We start from the raw sequence: 22,410 nt of genomic DNA on the forward strand, positions 1-22,410 counted from the left end.
AAAGAGGTGGTTAGTGTCTTTTAAAATGAAATACGTCATCCTATAAAAATGGCTTCATGTAAACATCTTAACGTAATAAAACAATTTATTTTGGAGTTTGGTGGCCTGTTTGCTTGACACAGCTGAAACACTTGTTTTTACTTACAGACAGCGACTACAGTTCTGACGGGCATAGATGGTTCACTTGGCTCTCCAAAGCCAGCTTTGTTCTCAGCAAGAACACGGAACTCATACTCCATGCCCTCAGCGAGACCAGTGACTTCATAGCTGAGCTCAGCAATGGATTTCTTGGATGCTCTGACCCATCTCATAGCCTTTTTCTCCTTCTTCTCCACACAGTAACCTATGATGTCACTTCCTCCATCCTCAGCTGGTCTCCTCCAGGTCACAGTGGCTGAATGTCCATCCACTTTCTCAACCTCTGGTTTGGATGGTGGACCAGGAGGACCTAGACATATAGAAAAAAGAAACACATTCATGAATCTTAATTCTTCTTCTGGAGATATTTTATCTTAAAAAAAAACTAAGCACAAATGCAGGATGTAAAATGCACTGGAGAACATGAACTTAAAGATACATACCAAATCTATCAACCATCTTGACTGCGTCAGAGTGAGACGGCTCACTGGCACCATACTGGTTAACAGCAGAGACTCTGAAGAAGTACTCGTTGCCCTGGATGAGTTTGTTGGCCACATAGTGACAGTCGATGACCTTTTCTTCCAGGACAGTCCAGAGCAGGCGGCTGGTCTCCCTCTTCTCCAGGGTGTAGTACTTGATAGGAGAGCCTCCATCCTCAGTGGGAGCTGTCCAAGTAAGGGTGACTTTTTCAGATGAGACACCACTACATTCAATGGGCCCAGGAGCACCAGGAACATCCAGAACTTTGACCTTGACAGTTTCCTCCTTTACACCGAAAGGATTGCTGGCAGTTATGATGTACTCTCCAGAGTCCTTTCTGCCAGCATATTTGATGGACAGAGTAGAGGAGGTTGCAGTGGTCTCAATTTGAACAATGTCAGAGGGCTTAAAGTACTTTCCTCCCTTTGACCAGCATGATGTTGGCGCAGGTTTGCCTAAAATGCTTGTGGCAGTGATGACAATGGTATCACCAGCTCGAACAGTCAGACCCTCCATCACCTGAGCATCAATAGTAATGGTTGGTGCAGCTGTTGGAAGAAAACAAGACATATGTAATTTATCACGCAGTATGCCATGTCTCTACCTCAGTGTCATACTGTCTCACTGAAAGCATTCAGAATAGTTTTAGCACTGTTTTACATCCTCATGTTACCATATTCATCTCTGCAGATAATGGTATCCGTCTGCTCGGAGGGTGGGCTGAGGGCACCAGCAGCATTCTTCGCTCTGATCCTGAACTCATATTTGCAGCCCTCCTGCAGGTCGGTGACAGTGAATGCAGGCTCCACAACATTCACATTGTTAGCCTTAACCCAGATCTTAGATGGCAGGTCACGCCTCTCAACAATGTAGCCAGTCAGCCTGTGGCCACCATCGAACTGTGGTTCAGTCCATTGGAGGGTCACAGTGCTCCTGGTGATGCTGATTACATCAGGTTTGCCAGGTGCATCTAATGACACAGAGATAAAAAAAATATCAATGCAGTGTTCTATCTTTATATGATTAGTGTTTTTTTATATGTGTTACCACTCCCACACTTTTGACACCTACCAACAGGATCCAGGGCCACCTGTGGATCGGTGGGTGCACTGGGTCTGCCAATGCCAGCCAGGTTGATTGCCATGACTCTGAACTCGTACTCCAGGCCTTCAGTTAGCCCAGTTACCTTGTGTTCTTTCATCCTCAAGGCAGCTGGACTAGCCCTCTTCCACAACATACTGTTTCTCTCCTTGAACTCAACATGGTAGCCTGAGGGTAGTACCAAAAGGGGAAGATCAAAATCCACATTAAGCTCACATGACACGCACTGATCATATAGATATCAATTACAGTGCAATAAGAAGTAGAAATAGAATGCATGACAGTAGGTAATTCAAGTGTTCAAGCTGACTGTACCTGTGATAGGAGATCCTCCAGTCTTCCTGGGGTCAGACCAGGCCAGATAAGCAGAGTCGTGACGCATGCTCATGATCTGAGGAGGAGCAGGGGCATCGGGAACATCTGTTGAAAAACAGTGATGCAGTAGTCAGGAAAAGCTAAATTTTTCAGTTCAACACTTAAACCTCCTTAAACATCCTCGGCCTTTAAAATATATGTTATAGTCACTCACTGAATGGATGTTTGGCAACGACGGGATCAGACTTGAGTCCTTCTCCAACACCATACTTGTTCTCAGCAGAGACTCTGAAGATGTATTCTGTGCCCTCATGGAGACCGGTCACCCTCATGGTGTTGGTCTCAACAGTGGAGGACACAGTCACCCACATGTTGGTGATGGAGTCCCTCTTTTCCAAGATGTAGTTGGTGATCTCTGAGCCACCGTCGTCCTTGGGAGCACCCCACTTCAATGTTGCACCATCGGCAGTAACATCTTTGAACTTAATGGGTCCACCAGGGAGGCCAGGTTTACCCACCACCCTAAAAGAAGACAGAGGAGATTCAATCGTGTTTTTTTTTTTTTTTTTAATTTTTTTTACCTTTGTTACTTATTTAAATGTTGCAGGAATGCATGTGTAAGACTGAAACTAGCCTGTTGTGATACAAGTATTCTATATGTTGTCATTACATTGTCTGAAATTACATGCCTTAGTACAATCTGATTCCTACCTGATGAAGATGGTGGACTCCTTGGTTCCAGCACTGTTCCTCAGGGTGATGGTGTACTTGGAAGCATCACTCCTCTGGCAGTCTCTGATCAGGAGGGTGGTGTTGACTGCAGAGGACTCGGCGCACACTCGACCGGTGTCTGTCAGGTCTTCGTCATCTCCCTTCTTCCAGGTGACCTTGGGTGTAGGTTTGCCAATGATTGGGATCTTCAGACGGACAGTGCTACCCTCCTTTGCAATATAGCACATGTTGGGCAGCTCCCTCAAGTCACAGCTTGGATGAACTACAGAGGAAAGAAAACAGTATTTTTGATTTCTACACATTTTTGTAAACAGGTCTTTGTCTATGGGTTTTATAAATATAGACACTTACTGATCTGGTCCTTTGCGACCACCTTCAGCTCCTTTGCAGAGCTCTCTCCTGTGTCATTCACGGCCTTGACTCTGTAGGTGTACTCTCTGCCTTCCACCAGGTCCTTGGCGCTGTATTGCATGTTCTTGGACCTCATTAGCTCCTTGTACTTATCCTCACCGTTGAGAACCTCCAGTACATAGCAGATGATGCGGCTGCCACCATCGGTGAGTGGTTTCTTCCAGCTTAGAGTGCAAGAGTCCTTAGTAACCAGCAGGGTCTTGAAGTCCATGACAGGCCCAGGCTCCTCTGAAAAAGTAAATATCAATGCAGAGTGTATAATATTTCCAAAAACAATGAACAAAGGAAGGGCAACCACAAAATCTGTTATCACCCAACCCACCTGATGCTCTGACTGAATCAGCTGTCTCACAGCACTCCCCAGCACCAAGCTGGTTAACTGCAGACACTCTGAAGCAGTAGGACCGTCCGGCGTCTAGGTCTGGCACATCGAATGCTGTCTTTGGACAGTTGTTGGAAACAACGGACCAAGCCTTCCTCTCAGTGTCACGCTTCTCCACAATATAGTGGGTGATCTCAGAGCCACCATCAATCAGAGGAGCATCCCAGTAGATGGAAGATCTGTCCTTGCATGTCTCCTTCACCATCAAGTTCACTGGTGGTCCAGGAGTGTCTGGAGAGATACAACAGCACTTTTACAACCCTAGATGTGATTCATCCAATGTAATTGTGTAATTCAAATTGTCCTCACATCAAAGTCTTTACAATCATTGAAAACAAACCGAGGTTAATGTGTTTCCAAAGTAAATAAATGATAAGTCCTTCACTCACCAAGAACCTTGACAACAATGGTGTACATCTTCATGCCAGCTGAGCTCTCCAGATTCAGAATGTATTTGCCAGCATCATATCTGTTGACATTCTCCACCTTCACCATGGTGTCAGTGTTAGTGGATTTGATGACGATGCCTTGGCGGTCCTTGATGTTGGTGTTCATCTTTGCCCAGGTGATCTTGGGATTGGGACGGCCCTTGATGGTGGCCTGCAGCCTCATGGTGGCACCAGCATGTAGCTCCAGGCCGTCCTTTAGCTCTGCACTCAACTCAGCTTCGGGAGGAACTACACAAACACACAAAGAGGACAGTTTCATGAGTGACAGTGTATGGAAAGTCTTACTTTTGTATTATGGCACAACAGCCAGATGTTATATATGTAAATAGAGAACAATACTGCTAATTTAATGAACTTTAATGATGAGAAAAAGTGATAAAAAGAAATGTTTTCCTGAGGAGTTTAATAAGTATACAGTAACTAGTCTGCCTGTCTAGGTTATCAAGTGAAATCAAAATATACCAGAGCCCTCTCATTCAAAGATGGCCTTAGTGATGATATATGATGTTAGCAAGCTTAAATTATTTGGTTAATTTTCCTCCAGTCTTTGGCATAATCCAACCACCTATGAATAAGCAGCACTTTTCCAGGTGTGGGCCAGTTTTAAGTATTTGAAAAATACAGGTTTGTATCTTGTATACCATGGTATTATATTGATAATACCATTTTCTACTCACACTCACTGTCCTACAATATTAAAACAAGTTTCTGAAATAAATACACATACCGATGATGTCCTGGGCAACATGCTTGCCGGGTACTTCAGCTGGCTCGCTGAAGCCAACCTTGTTGACAGCAGTGATGCGGCACTGGTACTCGGCCTTGTGGATGAGGTTCTGGATGACATAGTCGGTGTCCTGCAGGTTCCTGGGGACATTGCAGCGGATCCAGTCTGCGGTGTCAGTCCTCTTGCACTCCACCAAGTATCCAATGATGGGGCTTCCACCATTGTTGGTAGGAGCAGTCCAGGTGAGACTGATGGTGCTGTGGGTGGTGTCTGCCACACTGGGATTCACAACAGGACCAGGAGGAGCTGGGAAAGAGCACGTTCATCAATTTTAGGTTACATATAGGATGTCATTGAGTTCTATGAATAACAGTATGTAATATATCATTAAGTCATGAAACTCACTGATGGGATTCTGTGCAGTGGTGCCAGCCGAGGGCTCACTGGGCTTGCCAAGCCCTGCAACGTTGATGGCAATCACTCTGAACTCATACTCAGCTCCCTCAGTGAGTCCTGTAACATCAAGGCTCCTTTCTGTCATAGGTTTCCTGTTCACCTTGGTCCAGTTCAATTCCTTGACCTCTTTCTTTTCCAGCATGTAGCCCAGGATGGTGGACTTTCCATCATCAGCAGGCTCCTTCCAGCTCACAGTCATGCGGTCTTTAGTCACATTGGTGATCACTGGGGCCTCACAAGGGCCAGGGACAGCTGCAAGTGTGGAAAAAGTTAAGGTTTTAGTGTGGAGATTCTAAATATATTTCAAGATTGAAATAAGCAACTAAATCTCGATTCAGTGTGACAAGAAACTTAAGATGTTGACTGAACGTGTGAACCGATCTTGTCTTATTGATGTCAGCATTTTAGATTCCTTTTAAACTGTGGTTACTACCACTTCCACTAATGTTGTTATGTAATGTCTAAACCCAGATGAAATGGTGCTGGTGCTGGTGATGGCTCACTGAATGGGTTCTTAGCGATGACAGGGTTCGTGATGAGGGGGTCTCCAACTCCCCACATGTTCTCAGCGCGGATTCGGAACTGGTACTCGTGACCCTCGATCAGTTTCTCCACATTGAACTCAAGGTTGTCACCCTTGATCTTGGAAGACACCTGTGCCCAGTTAGCTCTGCTGGTCTCACGTTTGTCTACAATGTAGTTGCTGATGGAAGCACCACCGTCCATCAGAGGAGGCGTCCAAGACAGCTTGATACTGGTGGCAAGCACCTCACTGTATTTGGCACTTGCAGGGGGGCCAGGCACATCTAAGGAGACAACAAATTAAGAGAATATTAGCCAAATGAACACAGCATGTTGACTAGTGAAACTATGGGTACATCATGTAGAATATGATTTGAATACAGCCTATAGACTGTAAAAACCTACAGCTTGTATCTTTGTAGAATTTCAGAGAACATCTAAAGAAAAAAGTACCCACCCAGAACGTCGACCTGGACCTCTGCAGTCTTGGAGCCACTGGCGTTCTCGGCCAGGATGGTGTAGGTTCCCGTGTGCTCCTTGGTGACTCCTGTCATCTCCAGCTGGAAGTGATGTCTCTGCTGGGTGATGACCTGCCCTTCACCTGACTTAAGGCTATTGTCACCTCTCTTCCAGGTCACTCTGGGTATGGGTTTACCAAACACCTCAGCCTCCAGGAGTACTGTGGTTCCAGCCTTCACCTTAAAACCTTTCTGCATCCTGGCACTGAGCTCCACTCTTGGAGGAACTGTGTTTAATAAAGATAAGATGAATAAGTATTACAGAGATTCACCTCTCTTTTTATTTTTTTTAAACCTATGTGCTCATGGTAGTCAAGCTTAAAACACAATAACATTGTTGTTACAATGACTGGTTTATCAGCCTGGTCATAAGAATATTAAAGCAAAACCTCACCATTTTCAGCACAGACCAGGACAGGGTCTGTGGGCTCAGAGGGTTTGCTCATGTTGACAGCAGTTTTGGCGATGACTCTGAACTGGTACTGCAGGTCTCTTTCCAGGCCAGTAACTGTATATTCCTCCCTTGGCACATTCTGGCTGCTGGTGTTGCAGCGTATCCAAGTGTCTCCTGGCACACGCATGGCTTCAACGTAGTAGCCAATGATCTTGCTTCCACCATCATTCTTGGGACGGGCCCAAACCAGAGTGACAGAGTTCTTTGTGACATCCAGGATCTCAGGTTTACCTGGAGTGTCTGTGACACAAAGAGACAAACGAGCAGATGTCAGGAAACAAGATCACATGATTGTTGTGTGTTGAGATTGTTACTCAAGTACTGGCAGCAAACATACCAACAGGTGTTCTGGCAGTGACAAAGTCAGTCTTCTTGCTAGGTTTGCCCTGGCCAGCACGGTTGATGGCAGACACTCTAAAGGTGTATTCCAGGCCCTCAATGAGGCCAGCACATGGGTACTCAGTGGTACGGACAACTGTGTCATTGGCCTTCACCCACAGCAGGCTGTTCCTCTCCTTACGCTCGATGTAGTACCCTGTGATGGGACTGCCACCGTCATTCTCGGGCTTGTCCCAGGCCACAAACATACAGTCCTTGTTGGTCTTGTTGATACGGCAGTTGAGGGGCTCACTAGGAACATCTGGTGACGACAAAATAGACAAAATGAATAAAGTCTGTAATGATAAAACCTGTCAAATTTAGACAGAAACTTGCTTCTAAAGTTTATCAAGACCTGCACCCTGCACTGACATATTTCAGTTAAACTTACCGAAGGGGAACTTGGCAACCATCCTGTCAGATTGAATGGGGTCTGACACACCAAAGCGGTTCTCAGCACGGATGCGGAACACATACTCCTTTCCAGGAATGAGCTTTCCAAGCCTGGATGTGGTCTTTGGACAGGAAGAGACGGCCGTCACCCAGTCACCTCTGATCACATCGCATTTCTCCACCACATAGTTGGTGATATTGCTGCCTCCATCTTCCAGTGGTTTGTTCCAGGTGAGGGTGCAAGCATCAGAGTCAATGTCACTGATCTCTACGGGGCCCTCAGGAGGACCAGGGATGTCTGAAACACACAGAGAAGTCAGCTGAGTCAGTTTTCTGTTACTCATTTAATGTAAATTATGTAAATTACCTTAATTTCATGGAGAACACTGACCTCTGATGACGATCTTCAGGGCCTGGACCACCTTTGCAGAACTGTTCTCAGCCACCAGGCTGTACTCTCCGCTGTCAGTTCTTGACACATCTTTGATGATCAGGACACACAGGTTGCCGGACTGGTGCACAGCCAGACGACTGGATGGCACTACTGCGTTCTCACCACGCATCCACTTGCACGTCGGAGCAGGTTTTCCGGAAACCAGTGCCTCCACTCTGAGCTTGGCTCCAGCTCTAGCACTTACTGACTCTGGCATGACAATCTTTGGTTCCACTGCAGGTGAGGACATGAGAATTTGAGAGACCTTCTAGTGAAGCTGGGAGCAGCTTTGAAATAACAAATGGTGATCATAATAATGCAACAATAAAGTAAAGTAATGGCTTACACATCTGTTCCTTGATTTCGACTGGCTGCCTTGTCTCGGTGAATGAGCTCATGCCCATGATGTTCTTGGCAGCCACTCTGAACTTGTACCTCTTGCCCTCCTTCAGGCCGCTGATGCTGATTGTCAAACCTTTCACTGTGGTGTAAGCATTCCATACTTCCTTTTCAGGCTCTGCCTCCTCCTCTACCTTTGGAGGTGGAGGAGGTGGTGGAGGAGCCTCCTCTCCTTCTGCAACCTGTGGCAAGTTGAGAATTGGAGATGAATGATTCACACTTTTCAAGTTTACTCAAATAAGAGCATGAACATTAGTAAAATGGTCGTAAGGGTTTTCTTGATCACATGACAAACCTCCACAGGCGCTGGAGGTGGTGGTGGAGGTTTGACCTCAATGTATTCAATCACGTAACCATCGATCTTGGCACCACCATCCCTTGCGGGCTTCACCCAGCCAACTGTAGCATTGTTTTTAGTGATCTCCAGAACCTCAATCTTTTCACAAGGATCTGGCTTGCCTGAAAAAAGAAGTCAGACACACGTGTTCAAGTGTCTCTGATGACTGATGAAATAGAAAGGAGACAACTGAGCACAGCCGTAGGCTGTGAATGAGCTTTTAGGTGTCACATTGTATGATTACGAGATGATACTTACTGACAGGATCAGAGGCCAGGTAGGAAGTGGGTGTCACTCTGGGAACTCCAGAACCATACTCATTAACAGCTGTGACTCTGAAGTAGTATTCGGTCCCTGGCATCAGATTGCTGACCTTGAAGGGAATCTTATCCAATGCTACTTCGGCCTTGACAGTTGCCCACGTCTTGCGGTCAATCTCACGCTTCTCAACAATATAATGAGTGACCTCGCTGCCACCATTGTTCTCTGGAGGATTCCAGGACAGCGTGACTGAGGTCTGTTTGATGTCGGTACCTTCCAGATTCATTACAGGTCCCGGAGTGTCTGTGAGGAACAAAAGATCATGAAGTTTTTTTGTTTTTTAAAACTTTTTTTTTTTTTTTACTGAACTCAAAAATATAGACTGTATGACTTGTACTCAAAGAAAACAAGGACGTACCTAGAACCTTAACATTCACAAACACAGCCTTCTCTCCAGCAGGGCTCTGCAGAGTCAGGCAGTATTTGCCAGAGTCATCGCGTGTGCTGTCAGGAATGACCAGGAAAGTCATGGTGTCGATGAGGTCGACTTTTCCCTTCCTGACCACGTTGTCAATGCCCATCCTTCTCCAAGTTACCTTGGGAGGTGGTCTGCCTCTGATGGTGGCACAAAGCCTGATGGGACAGCCAGCTCTCAGTGTTAGTCCCTGCTTCAGGTTAGCATCCATGTCAATCTCTGGTGCCTCTGTTGGAAGAAACAGTGCAGGTGTCAGCTTGATGTCACAGGTACAGACCATATCTTGATGTAATCTCATAGTTGTTACACATGACAACATTGTCACAGACACTCAAGCGAAACCTTAGATGCCATCTGGTGGCCATAAAAGCAATTGAAATTTGATGAAGTCCTCACCTAGAATCTCCCTTGGGATCACAGCCCCCTCCAGGTCGCAAGGCAGGCTCATGCCAACCTGGTTCTGAGCCGACACTCTGAATTCATACACAAGCTTCTCATCCAGACTTGTGACTGTGAACTCGCACACAACTAGCTGAGCTGCGACATTGCACCTCTTCCAACCATCATCTCCCTTCTTGGCAGTTCCCTGCACCCTCATCTCCACAACGTAGCCGATAATGGGAGCTCCACCATCAGATACGGGCTTGGTCCAGCCCAGGGTAACAGTTGACTTAGTGCTGTCCCGGACCTTCAGGTTGGTAGGAGGTGCAGGAGGCTCTGTAAGAAGACATTAGGCTGTGTAAACATGAAGCTATGTATTTTGTCTACAGCAATACTGCATGAACTACATTTGTTCACAAATATTAAGCACAATGTTAACATAATTACTGGTGACATACCAACTGCATCCTTGGCGGTGATGGCACGCGAAGGCTTGCTTGGGCTGCTGATGCCAATTTCATTGACAGCCTTGACTCTGTACTGGTAGTCATGGAGGGGCAGTAGACCAGGAACTGTGAAACGAGTTCCAGGGACTGGATCTTTGTTGACAGGAGACCACCTAATGGCATGCTCCTCCCTCTTCTCCAAGAGATAACCTGTTATTGGCTTTCCTCCATCTTTCTCAGGCTCTGACCACTCTACAGTCATCTCCTCCTTGGCGATCTTGGTTACTTCTGGTGCTTCAGGAGCATCAGGTACGCTGAACTGAGTGCCAGCAACAATGGACTCACTCTGCACTGCAGGACCAGGACCCATCTTATTCTCAGCACGAACTCGGAAGATATACTCATTACCCTCAATAAGGCGAGTAACTTTAGCTTTGTTGGTGATGATAGCATTGGAGTGGACAGACCAGACTCCCCTCTTGGTCTCACATTTCTCAATGATGTAGTTGTAGATATCACAGCCACCATCATCCTCTGGGATTTCCCAGGCCAGATTGCACCTGTCAATGGTGACACCAGACACCTTGAGATCCCTGATGGGGCCGGGCCTATCCAGTACGTTGACCTTGGCATGAGCAGAGCAGGTTCCTGCACTGTTGGAGGCGGTGACAACATATTTGCCACTGTCAGTGCGCTTGGCGTTGGTAAGAAGCAACTTTGAGAAGTCAGCACCAGTTTCAATCTGAAGCCTGGGGCCCTTCTTAATCTCCTCTGTGCTCTCATCCCTGGTCCATTTGACATCAGGCTGGGGTTTGCCCTTCACTGTTGCCTCGACAGGAATGGAGTCTCCTGCCTTGACCGTGAGGGTTCCATCCAGTTTAATCTTGACCTCAGGCTCCGCAAGCAGTTCCTTAACTAGGACCTCAGCTGTGGTCACCCAGTTGCTCTCACCCCCCTCATTCTTGGTCTGAACTCTAAACTGGTAGATCTGGTTTTCAATGCACCTATCAGCCATGAAGTAAGTCTCCTTAATGGCACCCTTGTGGAGTCTCTCCCACTCCTCGGCCTCCTTTGGTTTCTTCTCAACGTGATAGCCCAGGTTACGGCTACCACCATCATAGTCTGGCTTCTTCCACTTCAGGAAGCAGAAGGTCTTGCCAACCTCAGAAATATGGAAGTCAATGGGTTCACCAGGCTTCTCAATGGGATCAACTGCCAACACAGGTGTCTTAGTCTCAGTAGGTGGACCAGCACCAATCTTGTTCTCTGCGCTGACACGGAAGAAGTACTCACAACCCTCAGTAAGAGGAGCCTTTAACAGGCGCTTGGTGCAGTCACTGGAGACCACTGTCCATCCTCTTTGGCTGGGCTGACGGCACTCAATAATGTACTGAGTGATCTCAGTGCCGCCATTGTCCTCAGGGTTCTCCCATGACACCATGCAGGACTTCTTGGTCACATAGGCCACTTTCAGGTTCTGGCAAGCTCCAGGTGTGTCCAGGACATTGACAAGAATTGTAGCCTGTGCCTGTCCACTGCTATTCTTGGCAACAATTGCATATTTACCATAGTCTGACCTGACTGCCTCGTTGATTACCAGTTCACACAGAGGGTAGTTGTTGTTCATTTCAATACGCTTATCCCGGGACAAGGCTCTGGCATCTTTCGTCCATGTGATCTCTGGATCTGGTCTGCCCTTTACCCTTGTGATCAAACTGATGATCTGACCTGCTCTGACTGTCAAAGAGTCACGGCAAGACACGTCAACAACAAGCTCAGGAGGCACCAGAATGTCCTTTGCCAAGACGGCCTGAGGCAGTTCCCTGGGTTCACTGTCTCCAACTTTGTTGGTTGCCCTGATGCGAATTCTGTATTCCATTCCTTCAATGAGGCCTGGCACTCTGTAGGCACACATCTTGATGAGGTCCTTGTTGATTCTGTCCCACTGGGCAGTTCCTGACTTCTGGGCCTCAACCACATAGCCAAGAATGGGACTGCCACCATCTCTCGTAGGCTTGGTCCAGCAGATGTCAGCATAGGATTTGCTCCAGTCCTTCAGTTTAGGATTGCCGGGGGGTCCGGGTTTGGTGATAGCACGAGTAGCTTTGATAGGGGGTTGGGAGGTGAGAGAAGGCCCACTGATACCAGCAATGTTCTCAGCGAACACTCTGAACTCATAGCTGTTGCCCTCAAACAGGCCTGAGACTCTGTATCTGACATCCAGCACAGGAGTTTTGTTGACACGGATCCACTTTCCTGTCATTTCTCTGCGTTCAATCACATAGCCACTGATGGGGCTTCCTCCATCATATTCTGGCGGGGTCCAATCCAGTGTCACAGCATTCTCTGTGATATCAGAACAATCTGGGGGGCCTGGTGGACCAGGAGGGTTGAACATGTGCTTGGCAATAGTGGGAGGACTCTCAAGCCCAGCACCGATGCCAATCTTGTTCTCTGCACGGACACGGACAATGTACTCACGTCCCTTCTCAAGCCTGGACACCTTGGCCTTGGTGCTGATGCCACCAGAGCTCACAACAGACCAGGGCTCCCATGGTTTCTTCACATCCTTCTTTTCCACCACATAGCTGGTGATGGGTGTGCCACCATCATCCTTGGGTGCCCTCCATTGGATCATCATGTGATCAGGGGTCACCTCTAAGATATTGATGGGTCCAATGGGTGGACCTGGAAGGTCCAGCACGGTGACATGCAGGGCGACAGTTTTGCTGCCTGCGGGATTAGACACAGTGAGGATGTACTCTCCAGTGTCTCCTCTTTGGCACTCAGGGATACTGAGGGTGGTTGAGGATCCAGCAGTCTCAATGCGATAGCGGCCTTCTGATGCAATCTCCTTGTCATCGCTCATCCATTTGGCAGTGGGAATGGGAATGCCTGTCATCTTGGCTGGAAGGGTAATAGTGCTGCCAGCTTTGACAACAAGTCCCTCAATAAGCTTGACATCAACTTCGATAGTTGGTGGCACTGAAAGAGTTTCAGAGTTTTCGTTAAGCTTGCAAATTATAACAGCATTCACAATATGAAACAATTTCTCAAGAATCATGTGTCTTACATGTCTTCTCCTGGCAGGTGACAGGGACACTAGTGTCAGGACGGCTCACACCAATGGCGTTCTGAGCCTTGACCCTAAAGCGGTAAGTCTTGCCCTCCACCAGACCAGTGACGTGGGCGTGCTCATTGGTCACGGTCTTGAAGGTGACCCAGTCAGTCTGGCCCTCTTCCTGGTGCTCCACGATGAAGCCGGTGATTTCACTTCCACCTGTGCGGTCAGGCCACTCCCATGCCAACCACACCTCTGTCTTCTCTGCATCAGTGTGGTGCAGGTTCTTGGGTGGGCCAGGAGGATCTTAAAGGTGTCCAGGAAAGGACAATTAATTGCTGATTACTGGTGGATTTAAATTACTGAAATTTTTAAAACATTTAACATTTTCCAAAGATGAGATTGCACAGATTGACTGACAGAATTTTCAGTCCCAAAGAATTAAAATTACTGTTGATCACTAGTGATAATCATTCTAAACTCTCCTATATTTTTCTTTTGTTTCGTTGTGACGAACCTCAAATTAGATGCTGAAGTGTAATTATTAATTTTACTCACAGAGGGGATCGACAGCCTTGATGGGTGTCTTGGTCATAACAAAATCGCTTCTGCCAAACTGGTTCTCAGCAGCCACCCTGAACAGGTACTGGATTCCTTCCATCAGATACATGGCCATCAGACTCAGCTTCTTGTTGGCTGCAGCGACTGGAACCCACTGCTCGGCAGCCACATCCTTCTTCTGCACAACATAGTGGGAGATGACAGCACCACCATTGTCCTCAGGAGCCTTCCATGTCAGGTAGGCGGACTCACTGGTCACCTCAGAGACCACCAGGTCTCTGGGAGGAGAAGGCTTATCTGGAGGAAACAAACGTGTGTAAAATTCTCATATATTCTAAAATTTAGATATATTCTTTCTTCAAGTCATGACTGTATGACTGTATTGTAATATAAACACGAAGTATCTAAGTCTTTACAAATAGGTTTTTTGTGTTTTTAAAACTGACCATATGCTATTTATGTTAGTAAACGTTTCACTTACTCAGCACAAGCACAGCAACGGTTGCTGATTTTTTGCCAGCAGCATTCTCCACAGTGATGGTGTAGTTGCCGGAGTCTGCGCGAACACACTTGGGAATGAAGACTTTGCTGCCAGTGGCAGTGACAGCAACGGTGATGTGAGAAGGAACATCTCCGTCATTCTTCTTCCAGCTAACAGTGGGTGTTGGTACACCCTTAATGGTGGCACTCAGGGTGATGTCAGTGCCCAACATTGCCAGGTGGTCACGTGCCATGTTGGCATCCAGCAGCAACTCAGGCTCCTCTGTAGACACAAATAGGTACAAATTTACCAAATTTTGTAAGCGTATGATAGGCCAAATGTGTGCTATGCAATGCAGATGAAAACAGAAGAGTTAAGAATGGAACCCTTACCCAGTCTGTCGTGCACTTTGATGGGCTGTTTGACGTAGGCAGGGTCAGATTTGCCGGCAGCATTAACAGTGAAGATCCTGAAGGCATACTCCTTTCCATCAGTCAGGCCTGTCACCACGTAGTGGAGGTCAGGACACTGTTCTGGGGACTCATTTGCCTGAATCCATTCAACAGCGCCAGGCTTCTGGTACTCAACAAGGTAGCCAAAGATCCGGCCTTTGCCATCATGGCGGGGCATCTGCCACTTAAGGCTGACCGAGTCCTTGGTCTTGTCGTAGGCCTCTGGGGTCACTGGAGGGCTGGGGCGTACTGTGAGGAGAAAATATCAAAGAAGACAGATTTACAGACAGTAAATTATACAAGTGACTAAAATTTAATTATAAGTAAGTACAAAAACACATTTGGAAATAAGATATAGAATGTTCTAAAATAAATAGCATATATTGATGATCTTAATTATATTTTTAATGAGTGTGTGTCACACTGACCGATAGGATCTTTGGCAAGAATGGGTTTGGAGGGGACACTGGGGTCTCCAGTTCCCAGCTCATTCTCAGCCATCACCCTGAACTCATACTCGCAGCCCTCCACAAGGTCCTGGACTCGGAACTGAGTGGCCGGGTACAGTGGGTCTCTAGTGACTCGAGACCACCTCTTGGCTGCGGGCTCCTTCTTTTCCAGGATGTAGTTGGTAATGGGCTTCCCACCATCACGAGGGCGGTTCCACAGCACCAGAGCATTGGTGGCATACACCTCCCTGACGGTCGGCATCTCAGGGGCCTCAGGGACTCCTGCAGGGAAGAGACGAGGGCAAAAACTTGGTTAAAAACTAGGTTATTTTAGGATCATTATCCAATGTAGAAAGACTATTTATAGAGGAATGCAGTCTGCACATTTTTATTTGTACCAAAATTGCTTTTATTCTGTCGACTTTTTTGAAGCTTTCAGAAAATGATTCTTGAAAGCAGAAATTTCAGAAATGTAAATTAATTTAGGAGGACTATAAAGTTCCATGGGTTTTAACAGGGTATGAGAAGAACATACTGAAGAGATCTTTGGCTTTCATCTCCTCAGACTCCAGTGGGTCGCTGATGCCATACATGTTCTCAGCGGAGATTCTCATGATGTATTCCCTGCCCTCGGTCAGTTTGGGGATCTGAGAAAAAAAACAAAAACAAACAACAACTGAAGAACATCTCAATTTCAGTAAATTGCTTTTACTGGGAAAATGGCTCGTTTTGCGTCAGGTATAAATTTTTGCATCCCTGAACATCTGACATCATGATAGTTGACTAAAGTCAGGTCAACAAACTGTCTGGACCCACCTTGCATGTGGTCTTGGTTGTGGCGGATGTCACCGTAGTCCAGATATCTCTGTTGACATCTCTCTTCTCAATTATGTAGTTGGAGACATCCACACCACCGCTGTCCAGCGGAGGCTTCCAGGAGATGACCATGTACTCCCTGTGCACCTCCTCAAACACCACTGGGCCAACAGGGGGAGTTGGACGGTCTGCAGGGAAAAAAGAAAGAACAAAAAAGTTTTAAAAATGTCTAAAAATGAGGAACCTGTGATGTTGTGATCAACCAAAACCCGTCTAACTCATAAAAGCTTGCTATTTTGAAGCTTTGTTAGTCTGTCTACATACCAACAACCGTGACATTGCAGACTCCTTTCCTGGATCCAGTGCTGTTCTCCACCACCACCACATATCTTCCGCTGTGCTCGCGCTTTGCCTTCATCAGGCCCAGTGACATGGTGGTCAGTGTGTTCTTGAACATGATGTGCTTGTCAGCCTTCAGCTCCTCGTCGTCACGGTACCACAAAATGGATGGAGAAGGTTTGCCAGTGTAGCGGCCCTGCAACAGGCAGCTCTCACCCACACGGATGATGATCTTATCACGGAAGTCCAGCTCGATAGTCGGTGGCTCTGTAAGAACAGAAAATAAAGACAGAGTTAGATGAAGGGATACACTTGGTATTTTTTGGTGTTTCTATTTTTTATTTTTTACTTTATAAATGAGGACTGATTAAAGACAGCTGGTCCTGTTAATAAGTCCTCACCCAGTTCATCCTTGCAAGTGATTGGTTTGGTGCAGAATGATGGTTTGCCAGGTCCAACCTCATTGACGGCGAGGACCCTGAGCTCATAGGTGTCACCCTCCCTCAGACCATCGTAGGTGTACTTCCTCTCCATCAGCTTTTCCTTTGTCAGTCTGGTGAACTTGTCTCTGCCAATCTTACGTGCCTCCAGGATATACATGGTGATCTCTGAGCCGCCATCATACTTAGGCGGCTTCCAGGTGAGGCAGATCATGTCCCTGGTGACCTTGGTGACCTCCAGATCCTCAGGGCGGTCTGGCACACCTGAAAGAAATGTAAAACCATTATTTTTTTATTTCTGAAGATGGGAACTTGTTTAGTAATTCAATTACAGATAATAGTACAGAAAAAGATGATGGATAACCATGTGTGTTTTAACTAAACTCACTGATGGGTTCCTTGACTACAATTTCGGCTGCAGTCTCCACGAAGGGTCCGATGCCAATGGCGTTCTCGGCAGCCACTCTGAAGAAGTAGGCCTTTCCGGTGGTGAGTCCGGTTGCTATGGCGTTCTGTCTGCTTGCGGTGTAGGAGAGCGAGGTCCAAGCCTTGCGCTCGGCCTCACGCTTCTCAATGATGTAGTTACTGATGGGAGAGCCACCATCATTCTCAGGGAAGAACCAGTTGAGCTTGCATGACTCGATGCTCAGGTTCTCCGCGGTGAAGGGGATACCAACAGGCCCAGGGACATCTAAGGAAGGATACAAACCAGTTTTGATAAAAAAGAAACACCTTTTAAAATTGTTTTCATATATCTAAAGATTTTATTTTTATGAAACCAGTATCTCACCCAGAACTTCCACTGTGATGTTCTTCTTCTTCTCTCCTCCAGTGTTCTTGGCAGACAGGGTGTAGACGCCGAGGTGTCTCCTGGTGCAGGGTTTGATAACCAGAGAGGAGCTGATGGCTGTCGTCTCCACTTTAGCCTCGGGAGGCAGTGCAGCTCCATCTCTGCTCCAGGTGACCTCTGGGGCTGGTTGGCCTGACACATAAGCGATGATGCGGATCACGCCGCCAGCATGGACCACCATCCTCTCCTTCACCGAGGCGTCCAGGTCAACCTCAGGGGCAACTGAGGAGAAGAACGTCAACATTACAGTACTGCTTTTTCTTCAAAGACTAACAAACATGTCATTTTTGACAGAACAATGATTTGATGTGAAAGAAATTTGCAACAATCTCAGATTTTCGGACTCTAACTCACTGGTTCTATCGTTGACTTCGAGCACCTCTGGGACTTCGCCTGGCTCGCCATTACCAGCAGCATTGAAGGCGATTACCCTGAATCTGTACTGACCGCCAGTCTTCAGACCAGTGATCACTAAGCGGGTGCCACGGACTTCGGTTTCCTTAGCCTGCAAAACAGAAACATTCAGTAATTAAAGAAATTATTAAATATTATTATCAAGAAATTATTAAGGTCTCAAGGGTCCTGCCTTGTTTGCTAATCCTATCAGACTTATATTTTGTAGCATAGTAAAACCGTGTCAAGTAAAGTGTTTCCTCTTACCTTGACCCAGGCCTCTGTGCCCTCCTCCTTGTATTCCACCCAATAGCCAATGATCTTGGAGCCTCCGTCCTTCAAAGGAGGGATCCACTCCAGGTCCACTGTGGATTTAGTCCAATCAGAAACCTTGGGGGTTGGAGGAGAGGGTGGAGCTATGGGAGAGGATGACAAGTGGTTAATGTCTTGCTCTGTGAATTAAAAAATGAACTTGTATGATATCAGAATATAACTCTTACAGATGGGGTCTCTGGCAAAGATGGGGTCTGTGGGGGGGCTGGCGAGTCCAGGTCCTGCAGCATTGATGGCGGACACTCTGAACAGGTACTGGGAGCCCTCAATGAGTCCGCTCACCACGAATGACTCTCCTAGACCCATGGGACGGATGGGGTCGCGGGTGACGCGGGTCCAGCGTTTGCCTGTTGTCTCTTTACGCTCCAGCCAGTAGCCAGTGATCGGGGTGCCACCGTCATCCTCAGGCTCCTCCCAGTTAACAGTCATGGAGTCCATGGTGATACTAGTGACTGTTGGTTTCTCACACTGGCCAGGGACAGCTGCAGAACAGAAAGTATAATAGATTAGAGGGTTAAATATTTGTCCTCTGTGGTATCCACTGGCTGAGTGAAAAAGTAGGGACTTTTACACAAAATTGACAAGTTTTATTCAACAGAACCATTGTCAATTATGTTAAGAGCTCAATGTGATACACTTAACATGTAAATGCATGAACAACGTATAGACTGACTGATTTAGGTATTTGAGATCATACTGTATGTTATAGTTAGTAAATGAGAATCTGTGACAGACTCTCATTTTTCATGAGCACTCACTGTAGAGGTTTCGGGCGACCTCGGGGTCGCTGTCCAGAGGCTCTCCAACTCCATACTTGTTCTGGGCCATGATGCGGAACACATACTCGTGTCCCTCCATCAGGTTCTCTACCGTCCAGATCCTCTCTTTGGGCTCACTGGTGACAGGCACCCAAGTCTTCCTGTTGGCTACCCGCCTCCAGATGACATAGTTTGTGACTTTGGAGCCACCATCATCCTTTGGCGGCAGCCAGGAGAGTGTGATCTTCTCAGCTCCAATCTCCTCAAACTTAATGGGAGCAGAGGGAGCACCGGGTCGGCCTAGAAAAGCAATATATGTAGAAACTGAGAGAAATCTTTGCGGCAACTCACCACAGATATTCACACAGTACCTGCTCTTAGACAAATCTATGTATAATTCAGTAAAGTAATTTTCAGTTCTGTTGGTTTGTTCTGATCTTTTTGTTCGTACCGAGCACATTGAGCCTCATCTCCTTGGTGGCCTTGCCGAGGCTGTTGGAGGCCACCAGCGTGTACAGGCCAGTATCGGGACGTTTGCCCTGCTGGATGAGCAGCGTGCAGCTGTCGTCCGACACAATCTTGTTGATGTGCTCATCGTACTGAACCTCCACCTTGTCGTCAGACTTGTGGGGTGGAGCTTTGTACCAGGTGAGTGTGGGGAACGGACAGCCACGGATCTTGGCCACGATGCTAATGTCAGTGCCCTGCTCAGCTTCCATGAACTCGTTCAGCTCGATGGATGGAGCACCTGTAAGGCAAACGAGAAAATAAGGTGATTGTGACCGGTTTTTCAAATTAACTTCTCTTTTGAACCCCGAGGATTCTTCTGGGAACAAATCACATTAAGATCTTTGGACCTACAGAAATCAAAGTCAAACATTTGCTAAAACCTTGAGATGCAATCTGGAAGCAGAGGTGGAAATAGCCTGACATTTAACCCTGGAGCATTTCTCATAATGCAGCTCTATAGTGTCTCTAATGAAACATTTTAGAGTCTTGATCTTACAGGTCTGGTCCTGGATGACAATGGGTCCAGCAGTGGATGAGGGTCGGCTGGCTCCAGCCTCATTGTACGCCACAACTCTGAACTCATACTCGTCTCCCTCTGTCAGATCCTCCACCTTGAAACTGGTGGTGTCCACATCTCTCCTGTTACACCTGCAGGAAACAGCACAGATGGTTTAACTGTAGTTAACAGCGAACCCACAACAAAACAAAACCTCAAACCATTTCATAATTTATTAATTTATTTATTTTTGATTTATGTTTTGTGCTCACAAAACTAAAAACATAAGTGAGGAAGATCCACAGATTGGAACCAAATATTTGGAACACATCCCAATCCAAAATGCACCTGAAGATGGTCAGACCTTCAGCAGAATATAATTTGGACCTGGCCTGACTTAGTTCCCAGATTGAGTCTCATATACTAGGAACCTAGTGCACCAATTTCTGCTGAAGTGTTACCTCCTCCAGGACTCCTTCTGGGCGCCGCTGGCATCCCAGCAGAGCAGATCAACGCTATAGTGGGTGACGGGTGAACCACCGTCGTTCTTTGGAGCCTTCCAGGTCAAAGTCACAGTGCCCTTCCTCACGTTCTGGATCTTCAACCTCGTTGGAGGATCGGGAGGATCTGCAAACACAATGAATACATGTAAGATCACATACTGGTAACTGAAGAAGAAACAAGACCATTATTTTATCAATAGCAAAACATATGAATTTTCAGTGAAATGTGACGCGTTAAAGTCAGACTGTAAAGCTTCTTGAATTTGTGATAAATAATTTCTGATGTATATGATAACACCATCGCCCACATATAATTGAACATCCTTAAAAAAATAGAAAACATATGAACACAGCCACATCTTTTGTTGAGTTAACAAATTTATACCCTCGTTCAATACGCATGAATATTGTTTAAGAATGTATTCACTAAATAAGTGCAGGTTTTTTGTCCAGTACAGTAAAATGCATCTGACATAAGAATAAAGATAAAACATACGAATGGGATCTCTGGCTTTGGTCCTCTGGATGGTCTCGATGAATGGACCGAATCCAAAGCGGTTCTCAGCACGGATGCGGAACAGGTAATCCTGACCATCTATCAGGTCTGGAACCACCAGGGACTGAGCTGCACAGGCTGAGTTAACCTGAAAGATGAGGGTCAGATTTTACATATGAGCAGCAACAGTGCCTTGGTTTTCAATACCCACACAGTTCAGAGTGTATTATTCTGTTGCTATGAGGTTGTACCTTGGTCCAGGCTTTGCCCTCCACTGTCTTCTTCTCAATGAAGTAGCTCTTGACCCTGTCGCCTCCATCACACTCTGGTGCTTTCCAGGTGAGTCTGCAGGTTCCCCTTGTCACGTCACTCACCTTCAGGTCTCTAGGACATCCAGGTAGGTCTGTGGATCCACACAACAAGAAATTAAAGACAAGTAATAATCTGCCAGATGTATTTATTTTTTATATCCTTTTCCTAACTCTGTTGTTTAATTTCTTCATTACAAAGTAGTCTTTTTAGTACAGTCTCATGAGTGAATAAAATCCTCATATCTCTAAATCTTTGCTTACCAAGCACAGTGACTCTGACTTTGACCACTTTGTGCCCTGCAGGGCTCTCAGCATTGATGATGTATCGGCCAGTGTGGTTCAGTTTGCTCTCTGGGATCACAATCACCGAGGTTGTGTCAGTGGAGTGGACCTGAAAAGAAAAACAGCAGCATGATGTTAGAGTCACAAAGTTCTCTTCTGTGGGTGAAAGAAAGACAAATCTATGATTCTTGATCTGTTACATATAGAATCTCACCTCTGAGTCAATAGGCAGCGTGTGAAGTTCGTTCTTCTTCTCAGTCTCAGCGGTTCCGTCGAAGGTCCAGGTGACTTTGGGAACGGGTCGTCCGGTGATGGTGGCAGGAATCTTGATGGTTGTTCCTGCTCTGCAGTTCATCAGGTCTTGAGCACTCACATCCAGAGTTACAGTTGGCTCGACTAGAGAACAAACAAGCAGCATTAAACCAGCATGCTCTGTTTATGTGTAGTAAAATTTAAAGTAAATTTAAGTAACAAATCTGTTGAGCTTCACAGACAGAGAGATGTTAATGATCTGAGAACTATACATACTGTATACACAGAATAACAAGACTCAGAACAAGCTCTCCCCCACTATCAGAACCTAATTTGAATTTTTTGTTCAAAGTGAATTTATAAGACAATCTTGGTCTGCACTTATAATGCTGCACTGATTTTTAATCTCTATCTACGGTCTTGTGCAAAGCAATCA

General features: G+C 46.4%; 1 protein-coding gene across 1 annotated transcript in view; it reads right to left on the reverse strand.

Moving 5' to 3' along the window:
• Positions 1 to 22,410, reverse strand: part of LOC108874498 (titin-like) — a 169,092-nt gene that overhangs the window by 45,052 nt on the left and 101,630 nt on the right. The window contains 46 exon segments of the mRNA XM_051068894.1: positions 146 to 448; positions 582 to 1,169; positions 1,295 to 1,591; positions 1,693 to 1,890; positions 2,038 to 2,142; positions 2,252 to 2,559; positions 2,749 to 3,031; positions 3,121 to 3,408; positions 3,503 to 3,793; positions 3,952 to 4,239; positions 4,739 to 5,044; positions 5,144 to 5,446; positions 5,698 to 6,000; positions 6,174 to 6,461; positions 6,629 to 6,928; positions 7,026 to 7,328; positions 7,458 to 7,757; positions 7,851 to 8,126; positions 8,239 to 8,473; positions 8,587 to 8,750; positions 8,887 to 9,192; positions 9,308 to 9,592; positions 9,761 to 10,081; positions 10,204 to 13,176; positions 13,265 to 13,558; positions 13,811 to 14,110; positions 14,295 to 14,576; positions 14,687 to 14,995; positions 15,175 to 15,477; positions 15,731 to 15,842; positions 16,012 to 16,199; positions 16,336 to 16,617; positions 16,752 to 17,054; positions 17,179 to 17,481; positions 17,581 to 17,862; positions 17,995 to 18,145; positions 18,301 to 18,449; positions 18,534 to 18,848; positions 19,125 to 19,424; positions 19,576 to 19,872; positions 20,131 to 20,282; positions 20,592 to 20,757; positions 21,130 to 21,277; positions 21,381 to 21,532; positions 21,702 to 21,831; positions 21,937 to 22,118. Coding sequence (XP_050924851.1) covers positions 146 to 448; positions 582 to 1,169; positions 1,295 to 1,591; positions 1,693 to 1,890; positions 2,038 to 2,142; positions 2,252 to 2,559; positions 2,749 to 3,031; positions 3,121 to 3,408; positions 3,503 to 3,793; positions 3,952 to 4,239; positions 4,739 to 5,044; positions 5,144 to 5,446; positions 5,698 to 6,000; positions 6,174 to 6,461; positions 6,629 to 6,928; positions 7,026 to 7,328; positions 7,458 to 7,757; positions 7,851 to 8,126; positions 8,239 to 8,473; positions 8,587 to 8,750; positions 8,887 to 9,192; positions 9,308 to 9,592; positions 9,761 to 10,081; positions 10,204 to 13,176; positions 13,265 to 13,558; positions 13,811 to 14,110; positions 14,295 to 14,576; positions 14,687 to 14,995; positions 15,175 to 15,477; positions 15,731 to 15,842; positions 16,012 to 16,199; positions 16,336 to 16,617; positions 16,752 to 17,054; positions 17,179 to 17,481; positions 17,581 to 17,862; positions 17,995 to 18,145; positions 18,301 to 18,449; positions 18,534 to 18,848; positions 19,125 to 19,424; positions 19,576 to 19,872; positions 20,131 to 20,282; positions 20,592 to 20,757; positions 21,130 to 21,277; positions 21,381 to 21,532; positions 21,702 to 21,831; positions 21,937 to 22,118 — 14,712 coding nt within the window.

Source organism: Lates calcarifer, unplaced genomic scaffold (assembly GCF_001640805.2).
Source record: "Lates calcarifer isolate ASB-BC8 unplaced genomic scaffold, TLL_Latcal_v3 _unitig_5444_quiver_468, whole genome shotgun sequence".
NCBI classification, from domain to species: domain Eukaryota; kingdom Metazoa; phylum Chordata; class Actinopteri; family Centropomidae; genus Lates; species Lates calcarifer.